Here is a 10,867-nt window from a genome sequence, read left to right as displayed (position 1 = left end):
GCGGCGCGCGCGTGCCCTGACAGCTCGGCCCTGCTCGCTCACTCGCTCGTCCCCGGCTTCTGAGCACAGCATGGCGGTCAAGGTGACTCTAACTCTCTGCTGCTGCCTTTATTTCATAAGAGACATTCCGGGGACTGTGCCTGCAGCCCCTCACCTCTTCCTATTTACTTCTTTGCCTGGTTGTTAGATAGCGTGTCCTGGGGTTCCAGGGAGAGCCGTGCGGGGCTTGGACCGGAGGGAGAGGATGCCTGGCCGGGGGAGGGGAAGGAGGAGGGATTGTGAGTTGGAGGGGCTTGTAAGGACCACAGGTCGGTGAAGGAAGCGTAGTATCCTGCCCTGGGTACATGGGATTGTGAGCCAGGGGTTGGAGGGCATCAGAAAGGGAGTGGGAGGAAGTGGCATATATAGCCGGGGATGCCTAAGGCATCTGTGTACCGCGGTGGGGGAGGGGGTGAGTAACAGGATTTTGGGGCCTCTGGAGCCGGGGGCAGTGGTTGGCATTTGAGCTGCAGGTGGCAGGATGGCTAAAGTACTTAGAAACGTTGCAGCAGTTTTCATTATTTTAGGTTGGGTGGAGAAAGAGAGGGGCGTGGAGATAATTATATTCTGGATTGCTTTCCACGGGAAGAAAGGCCAGTAGGCCATGCGATTAATTTGGGAGTTTCAACTTTCCTGTTGTCTCTACTCTTAATGGCCTCTTGATTTGAAGGTGGGTGGTTGCCAAATGTGTTGCTGGTGGATGTGGAGTAAGGTAGGGGATTGATTCTCATGGCCTTCCCTTTCCAGTCCAGGGGAAATCTATGTGGTAGATTTGCTATATTTTAGGCTCTTCACACCTGTCTTTCCACCTTATGGTCACAGAGCTCCAATTTGACAGTTGTTATCAGTATTAGTGCTTTTGGTTTGTTTTAAGCTAAATGCCCTTATAAAAGATAAGAGCATTGATTGCTGGCATTTGTGAACTGTAATCTCAAGAGATTGCCTGGTCTCTAGTGAAGCATTAACTGGCTTTTTTTTTTCTTACAGGTGCAGACAACCAAGCGAGGTGATCCTCACGAGTTAAGAAACATATTCCTACAGGTAAATTGGCTTACGTGCTGTGCTTTTTCTTGGTGGGGGAGATGTAAGTCTAGTACTTTTTAGGCCTTAACTTTCAGGAATGTTTACTTTCATGTATTCTTAAGAACATGACAATAGATAATATAGATTATAAGTCTCTTATTAAGTTTTTATAAAAAGATTTCCCTCACATTATTTTTTAAACATGACTTAAGACATGTAAAAAAAAACACTAAAAAGAATTTCCAGCTTCTCTTAACCATTGTGACCAAAATAAAATTTCAAAACATATTGACACTCTTGTGCAATTGATAGGTATGATGATTAAAATTCTTTTTCTTTTCCTTGAAAGTTGTGTGTTTATAAAGTTTTCCTACTTCTAAGCAACTGTGTAATTTGTTACAGAGATAAGAATATTATAGCTGTTCTTAATTTGTGTGTGTTTTCTCCCTCTGTTTATTTATATTATATCCATGGGCATTGGGGGTTGTGTTACAAAATGTTACTGTTTGGGATTCTTGCAAGGATCCACCTTTACTTCTGCTAAGTTTTCAGGATCAGTGACTTGCTGTAGACTTCTAAAAAATTGGCTTAGTTTTTTTGTTTTGCTTTCTTTTCTTAAATTTCAAAAGTTCTGCATGCAGGAAATTGTACCTAAGTACATATAAAGGGAGACAAGCTAAGGTGTTCTACCAAATGTTGTGTTTTTCTCTGAAATCTTCTTTTAAGAACTTTCTATTCTGGGGCTGGTTCTTGTATAGAAACTTTGACCTTGGGCAGGTCCCTGCTGGGTATTAGTTTCCTCTGTAAAATGAGAGGTGATCTCCAAGGTTCCTTCCAACTGCAAAAGTCTATGATTCTATATTAGGAACAGACTCTAACATATACAGATCAGCCTGGAATAGATGACATTTTTATCTGAGACATGTGAGTTGCTTAAGCTATTGTTGGGGAGCACGCTTCACAGATGAACAATTAGTGAAAACGAGAATCTTAAATTTTATAAAATCTGATGAAGGGAAGCATCATTTCCAGAACAAAAGTAATTGTGATAGAAATGCTCTATTTATGGTTCAAAACCTTTATTCCTCACAGTTGTTCTTGAAAATAACCAAAAATATGTCAGTGTTAACCACACCATGTACTCAATTGTTTTATGAGGAGTTCCTGTGATATAGTTAATTTTATTTTCTAAATTAAGTAGGCATGGAAGAAATCATTTGAAATGCTGCAGGAGGTGATGAACAGAGCACTGACCCAGGTGTTAGGAACACTGGGTTCAGTTGCCAGCCCTGCCTTTATCTGGTTGTGGTACCTGGAAGCTAATTATCTGGCTTTCCTGGGCTTATCTTCTCATGTGGGACTCATTGGGCCATAAGGGAATGTGAACTGAAGTCCTTTCAGCTTTAAACATTCTATGGAAAAAATCTGTGATTCTGTATGGATTTGGTTTTCGGGGAGCGGGGAGAATGCAAATACAGAGAGAGAGCTGGGACTGTGCCTAGCTTTTTGAAAACTTTTAAATCTTATCTTTTTACACATTATTTTGATGATGCCCTTATTTTTTATACTGAAAATTTGTGGAATTTATAATTGCATGTTTAGCACTAACTGTAAAGCACTGACCCAAGAGTTATTGATAAGAGACAGAGGAGATAACTTACCGTCAAGTAGCTGAAGCAGCTTTAGTTGAATCAGTTTGAGGGCAGTTAGCAAGTAACATAGATTTTTAAATTTCTGTCTGAAATACTTCAAACTATAGTTACTTGAAACTGTAGGACATTATTTAGAAAGTTTTGTTTTAGATACATATGGTTTATAAATATTTTAGAGGTAATAGCAGGCAAAAATACATGCTAACTATGCATTTCTTTACAACTTAATGTTGCTACATATATTTACTAAGGATTATTTGTGTGCCATGTATACACTTGTATTTAGTTTAGTATATTGAATAATTACAGGGGAGGATTGAGCCAAGACTTGAATGGTAATAGACATGTGACTAGCTCCTCTTTGAGACGGGTTCCATCTCCGACAGTTTTTGGTAGAGGGAGTCAAGAATAATGAAGGCAAATGCATAGCCTCTGGTATGACAGTCAAGTTGGTTTGTCCAGATAATTGTGGTCATGTGATAATAATGACAGTGGCTATCATTTACTGATCATTCTGTAGTATGCTGGGTATTGACCTAGTCCTTTAAGGGTATTATATTAACTTTCTTTTAAAAAATATTTAATTGACGTAGTTGATTTACAATATTTCAGGTAAGGGTATTTTATTAATTTTCATAACAACCTTAGGAGATAGCATTATTGTCCCTGTTAAACAGATGAAGTTAATTGGCTTGGTTAATGTCACTTAGCTCATAAGTGGTAGAGATTTGGATTCAAATCAAACTATAGAATCCATCTTCTTAACCCTTATACTCTGCCACTTGTGGGATCTCGAAATGGGATGACTTTTGAAAGCTAGAGGTATGTAAGGGTCTAACAGCAGCTGTGTTTGTTAAGAAGTTAAAGAAAAAAAAATCCAGTTACTTAGGTGATGAAAAAAAGTACCTTTACACTGTGACTACCTAGAACATTTGGCCAAGGAGTTTGGATTTGCAACAGTAGGAAGGCACTGTGGGTTTCTGAGTGGGCAAACTGAAGTGGTGAATTGTGGCAGCTCTTTGTGTATGTTGGATAAAGTGTGGAGAGGTTGGAAGTAGGTAGAGAGATCAGTTAAGAGGCTATTGAAATAATTCATGTTGGAGATAATGACCTGGAGTGGCTGATGGCTGAGGAAATGGAATGGAAGGACAATACCAGGGACTTTGGAAGGGATGAATCAATTGAATTTGGTATTAAATATGAAAGTAAAGGAAGGAGTAGTGAATCTGGCATTTTTAGAATAGATGTTAATTTATAAGGCATCTATTTTGGGAATTTGGTGGGGGGGGCGATTTGAAGTTTGGTTGCTAAATAAATGTGTCCCAGTAAGTAAAAGTCAGATACAAATTTGTACAGGTGGTAGATGAATCCTTGGGTTAGGGGGATTACTTATAAAATAAACAAGACAGGGAATAAGGGACTGATTTATAAGTGATATCCTCAATTGAAGTGGAAGGAGGAGGAGGGGAACTAGGGAAAATGATCCCATGGGAGTTTAGAGTTTCACAAAAAGAGTATAGTCAAAGACTAAAATCTAGATTATTCTGTTATTAATATAATATGGTTTTGGTAGGATTTGGGGGTCACTTGAATTCAGGGTCATTTGAGCTACTTAAAGAGAAGATTTAATTTGAATTTTAGAATGCAGCTGAAAGCTCTCTTTTGTAAACTTTAGATCTGTGGCATTAACTGTCTAAATTCACAAATAGTCGGTGTGGCTCAAAAAATCATTTGTTTTGTAAACAGCAAAATATTCCTGTTTGAAAGTGCTGTTGTATCTATGTTTAATGGAATGATGTGTGCAAGTTCATGAGAGTAAAGCATTATGGTTCTGAGTATAGAGAAATAGGTTTATTTTGTCTGTGTTCATTGTTTCTCAAATTTTGATGAGCTATGTTTTCTATTAATTAAAAAAGAACAATAATATTCACTAGGATTCTGCTTTTTCCTGCCACCCAGGTTCATAAAATTGGAGCAAAGCTATGAATTCTTATGTGTTAGACAGCTATAATTTTACAACCAGCTGTCAAGCTAATATTTTACTGTTGCTACCCTTACAACTGTCATTTCTTGATTTATGCCTTCTTTTACCTCTCTCACCCACACGCTATCATTTAACCAAATTTGCTACATCAGAGGTATACAGTAGCAAAAGGAGACAATAGAAACAATGAAGAGGGAGGTGAGGTGAGGACAACAGGAATGTCACAGGCTGTTTGTTATAAGCCTGACGAATTTCAAAATGAAGAGTTAATCTGGTTTGGTCTGTGCTTTGTGGCAAAGTAGGTTTATCAAAAAACTGTTTTAAGGGACTTCCCTGGCTGTCCAGTGGTTAGAACTTGGCGCTTTCACTGCTGTGGCCCCTGGTTCAATCCCTGGTTGGGAACTAAGATCCCGCAAGCTGCACAGTGGGGCCGAAAAAACCAAACCAGAACAAAAAAAAAAAACTGTTTTAAGTGAATGATTTTTCAAGATCTCCGTCTTTTTTAAAAAAATAAATTTATTTATTTTATTTTATTTACTTTCGGCTGCATTGGATCTTCGTTGCTGTGCACGGGCTTTCTCTAGTTGTGGCGAGCGGGGGCTACTCTTCTTTGTGTTGCGTGGGCTTCTCATCGTTGTGGAGCACGGGCTCTAGGTGCGCGGTCTCAGTAGTTGTGGCACGTGGGCTCAGTAGTTGTGGCTTGTGGGCTCTAGAGCGCAGGCTCAGTAGTTGTGGCAGACAGGCTCGCTCCGCAGCACGTGGGATCTTCCCGGACCAGGGCTCGAACCCGTGTCCCCTGAATTGGCAGGCGGATTCTTAACCACTGTACCACGAGGGAAGCCCTCTGTCTTTTTTTTAGTTGATAGATTTTCTGTTGTTCATTTACCAATGTATTCTGTGATAAAAGCAATATATGTTGAGACTGTACCGTTATATATGCTAAACCAAATATTATTTTGATCCTGTTCTTTTTTTCATTATCACCAATGTAACAATGAAGATCATATCCCATATAAAATTATGAAAATGCATTTTTTCTATCTTGTTTATTTTACATTAGAAAGTAGGTATAGAAGATGCTGCTGCTAATGTAAAGCAAAGAGTGATTCTTCCTTAGGGTTTTTATGATAACATAAATTTTTGATTGAAAGAAATGTCCTTTATTCAGTAAATATTTGTTTATATATTACGTATTTATTTACTTTTGGCAGTAACCTGTGGCTGAGAAGGGAATTAAGCAGGGCTTTTAGCAGGACACTTTTCTATTTTGTTGACATATGAGTTAGGACTATGTTTTCCAAAGTGTAGAATGTGTACCACAGTATTACAGTTCTAATAAGATTATCAAGGATTGAAAGATGATAACATCTACTGAGGCCAAATGTGGAGAAAAAAGGTGCTCTCATACTGCATTTGTGGAAACAAAGACTCTTTGCAAAGCAGTTGGCAATGGTTTAAAATAAAAAGATACCACTTAAACAAGCAGTCCTACTTTTGGGATATTTATCCCAGAGAAATAAAAATACTCATAAAAATATATATGTACAAGGCTGTTAGTGGCAGCGCTCAATTGTCCCTCAAAAAATAGAAAAAAAAAGGGGGGGACAAATGCTATCAAAGGGAAGCGGTGGAAAAATTATGAAATAACCATAACATGGAAAATTATGCAGATACGAGAAAGAATGAGTTAGACTTATTCCAGCTGATTTAGAGGGATTTCCAATGTACTATAAATGAGGAAAGAAAGATGTAAAAAAGCTTATGTAGAATGATTCTACTTTTCTAAACATTACTTCATATATGTTGTATGTATATTTAAACATATATATGTTTGATATAATTTAATGGGCATTAAGAAAGGTATGGAAGGATAGATAATGTTAACTTGGTTGGGGAAAGAATTCGGGCAAAATAAAAACAAAATTTCAATGTATATGTATTAAATTTTGAGCAAGTGAATAATTTAAAAAGTAAGAACTTAGTAATTCAGAACCTGAAGTTAAAAAAGGACTTCGCAGTGTAAATTGGGTTGTAGAACCCAGTAAGAGACACACAGAAGGAGATCTAGTTTTCTTAGCCACACCGATTAACAGGTTTTCACCAGTTTTTCAGACTATAGGAACTGAAGATGATAACCTTCATCTTTAGTTTATAAAGTATTTGCCGTAAACTATGTAGAGTTCTCATTAATAAAAAAGTGTTAGGCATTAAGGGCATACTAGCAACATAGTGAAGACTTTATCCTTGAATCAACTAGACAGATTAAAAAATAATTGAAAAGATGAAAAAATGTGTTATGAAATGCCATCTATGTTCTACTACCAATCAATACATTTTTAATTGTCTTCTATGTGATAGGCCAGCCATATGTGTGGTTCTACCTTTGTAGATAAGATAGAGGAGTTTAGTGAAGGTAGGACCTCACATTCTAGGTAGGGGTGAGACAGACAATAACAAAGCCCACACACTGAGAAACAAATAAACCAAAACCAACTACAGATTGTGACAAGTCCAATAAATGGAATGATGGAAAAGGTGATTGTTTTTCAAGATGGTGGCTAGTGAAGGCCCCTGAGGAAGTGATATTAGGGCTGAGAACTGAAAGGTAGGTATAGAGAGTTCCGCAAGTGCAAGGGCCTAGCTGTTGATAGGGTTTGGTATGTTCAACAAACAAAACTGAGGCCAATGTGCCTGAAGCATCAGTGAGTGAGGGGGTGCATGGCCAGTAAGAGATGAGGCTGAAGGAGCCACGCCAAGCAGGGCCTTGTTTGTAGGCCATGAAGAAGAGTTTGGATTCTTCTTATAAAGAGTGTCATGGAAACCGCTAAAGGTCCTTCACCTTGGAAGTGGAATGATTCAATTTATATTTTAAATACATTGTATTTAGATAGATCATATTGAAATGTAAGCTTTCTCATACATTTCTGTACTTTTTCGTGGATGACTGCCTTGAGTAGACTGTGATTCTTTCAGTTCAATTTCCTCCTGTCCACAGCATTCTTAGAATATCTTGAGCTGGGCCTTGGTTGACTCCTTTTCATCCAGGAGGCAACAGAGTGTAGCTACATGGGCTTTGTAATTTAACCAGAACTTGAATCCTTATTTGATCCCTTTTTGCTATATGACCTTAGGTGTTTACATTACTTTTGGAGTCTGTTTCCTCATCTGTCTAAGAAAGAGTAACCATATCTAGCATGTAGGGGTGTTATAAAGATAAATAAGGTAATGTGTAAATAGTGCCTGACACATGGAGAATCTAGTAAAGCTTAGTTCTCTGTCCCCTTCCTTTTCTTCTGAGGTGAGGGCTTTTCTTTCCTGAAAAGGATCTCAGTCCCTTGTGTTCCCCAGATAACTGTGCTGGACCTATAAAGTGACTAAGATGCTAGTAAGTGTTTATGATTATGTACATTTAATCAGTTAATTACTCACATTCTTCTTTTTTTTTTTTTTTGGATGTGTTGGGTCTTCGTTGCTGTGTGCGGGCTTTTCTCTAGTTGCGGTGAGCGGGGACTACTCTTCGTTGTGGTGCACAGGCTTTTCATTGCGGTGGCTTCTTTTTGTTGCGGAGCACGTGCTCTAGGTGCGCCGGCTTCAGTAGTTGTAGCGCACAGGCTTAGTTGCTCCACGGCCTGTGGGATTGAACCCATGTCCCCTGCATTGGCAGGCGGATTCTTAACCACTGCACCACCAGGGAAGTCCTACTCACATCCTTGAGATATACATCTGAAGATCTTCACAAATCCCCACATTCAGAAATACCACCGTAAGAGGTAATTTCTCACAAGTCTGTAGGTTCTGAGAAGGGGTGCAGCCATGGTCTAAGACTGGGAGACTGTGGAAGATACATGCAGAGTTTTCTTTTGACCCTTCAGTTGCTCTTTCTGAATCAGAGAAGGAAAAATAGTCCAGCCAAGAAATACCAAGATGCAGATGTGAAAGAGAGACTTGTAATTCATTCTTTATGTGTGTAATTTTTAAAAAATCATCATCTCCCTGTTCTGTCCAGCTCTCTTTTACTTAGAGCTGCTGAAATTTCTGAAACATCGTTCACTGAAACCAGTGCCATGGCCAGTATTGGGCTTCTAGAACTGTGCTATTGTTTGCTTACTATTATGTCTTAGGCACTGTTTTAAGTGTTTTATACAAATCATATGCAATCCTCAGAACAACTCTATAAGGTAGGTGCCATTAATATTCCCATTTTATAGATGAGAAAACTGAGCCCCAGAACAGTTAAGCAACCTCCTCAAGGTTGTATGGTAAATGGAAGAGACTTGCTTTATGTATGTTAATACAACATGCCTTTTTTACTTAATATTGTATGGCAATACAGGTATGGTAATAAGTGTAGAATCATCTCATTGTTTTTTTGTAACCTTTTTTTTTATTTTTTTATTTTTTTATTTTTTTTATTTTTCTTTTTTTTGCGGTATGCGGGCCTCTCACTGTTGTGGCCTCTCCCGTTGCGGAGCACAGGCTCCGGATGCGCAGGCCCAGCGGCCATGGCTCACGGGCCCAGCCGCTCCGCGGCATATGGGATCCTCCCAGACCGGGGCACGAACCCGTATCCCCTGCATCGGCAGGCGGACTCTTAACCACTGTGCCACCAGGGAGGCCCTTTTGTAACCTTTTAAAAAGTCTTTTTTATTATGGAAAATTTCAAACATACGAATTTAAAGAAGGTAGCATAATGAATTGCTATGTACCCATCACTGATCTTCACCAACTATCATAGCTAATTTTGCTTCATCTATATTGCAGCTGCACTGGATTATTCTGAAGCAATTCCCAGACTTCCTGTCACTGCATGCATAAATACTTTAGTGTCTGTCTCTAAAAGATGATGACTCTGAAAAACCAACCAAACCACAATACGTTGTCACACCTAAAATTTTTCCCTAACCACATGGATTTCCATTCACTGTTGAAATTTCCATGCTTCTTTCATTTTTTTTTAAGATAACTTTTTTTGTTTTTTGGCTGCATTGGGTCTTCATTGCTGCCACACGGGCTTTCTCTAGTTGTGGCGAGCGGAGGCTGCTCTTCGTTGCAGTGCGTGGGCTTCTCATTGTGGTGCCTTCTCTTGTTGCAGAGCACGGGCTCTAGGTGAGCGGGCTTCAGTAGTTGTGGCACACAGGCTTCAGTAGTTGTGGCTTGCAGGCTCTAGAGCTCATGCTCAGTAGTTGTGGCACACGGGCTTAGTTGCTCCACAGCATGTGGGATCTTCCCAGACCAGGGCTCAAACCCGTGTCTCCTGCATTGGCAGGTGGATTCTTAACCACTGCTCCACCAGAGAAGTCCCTTGTTTGATTTTTTTTTAAGTTGCTTTTTTAAAATCAGGACCCAAGCCAGGTTCCTACATTGCATTTTGTTGATCTGTCTTTGCTCCCTACCAGGATAAAGGGCCTTCTTTCTCCATGGCAAAAATCTTGCTATTTAATCAAGGCTTACCAACAGTAAAGCATTCTGTACTCCTAGGAGCTGCACCTTGATTGTCAAACGTGATTTGCCCCGGCTTATAAGTATATACGCTCCTTGTATGTTCCCATGGTTACTTAGACCAAGAGATTGAAGTATTTATTTTAAAAACAATGCAAATTAATTATTCAACTTAATCTGCCCTGAGAAGCATTCTACTTCCAGTTATTGACTTGTCTGGGGTCATTATTTTATTTCCAAGGTTTTCGGCCATTTTTAGGGGTTGTTTTGATAGATTTAGTTTATTATGGTAGCTTTAGTTGATTTCAGTGATTAACGAGAATCTTACACCTCCTCATTCTAGAAATTGCATTGTTTAGTAGCTGACAGTAGGACTTGCTGTAATGGACAGTAAAAAATACATATATTAAAGCAAAAAGAGAATAGTATTTCATGAAGCAATCAGAGTGAGAAAGGCAGACTTCTGGAGAATTTTCTTTGCAAAATTAACTAGAAGGTTTTGTTTCTAGTATATGTGAAATATGCAACTGAAAGTGCTAATTAGATGTATAAAACTGCTTTTTCCTAATGCATTTGTAGATTTTAGTAAATATCAGAAACATTTTGTGTCACTAATTAAAATCTCTGTTTAAAAAAATTAATGTGGCTCAATAGAGTTGTTAAAATTTATGTGACCATATGTGTTAAAAAATTTTTTTCTCATTAAAATATTATTTATGATAGATGAATT

At 38.7% G+C, this 10,867-nt stretch overlaps 1 protein-coding gene across 2 annotated transcripts in view; it reads left to right on the top strand.

Annotated features, from left to right (window-relative positions):
- Positions 1-10,867, top strand: part of SLC25A12 (solute carrier family 25 member 12) — a 92,754-nt gene continuing 81,887 nt past the window's right edge. For both annotated transcript variants that reach the window (XM_060106476.1, XM_060106475.1), the window contains exons 1-2: positions 1-82; positions 1,027-1,080. In XM_060106476.1, the coding sequence (XP_059962459.1) occupies positions 71-82; positions 1,027-1,080 (66 nt within the window). In that variant the 5' untranslated portion in view covers positions 1-70. The remainder of the gene's footprint in view (positions 83-1,026; positions 1,081-10,867) is intronic.

Source organism: Mesoplodon densirostris, chromosome 8 (assembly GCF_025265405.1).
Source record: "Mesoplodon densirostris isolate mMesDen1 chromosome 8, mMesDen1 primary haplotype, whole genome shotgun sequence".
NCBI classification, from domain to species: Eukaryota; Metazoa; Chordata; class Mammalia; order Artiodactyla; family Ziphiidae; genus Mesoplodon; species Mesoplodon densirostris.
The sequence above is the reverse complement of the archived record's forward strand: the minus strand, read 5'-3'. Positions and strand labels throughout refer to the sequence as shown.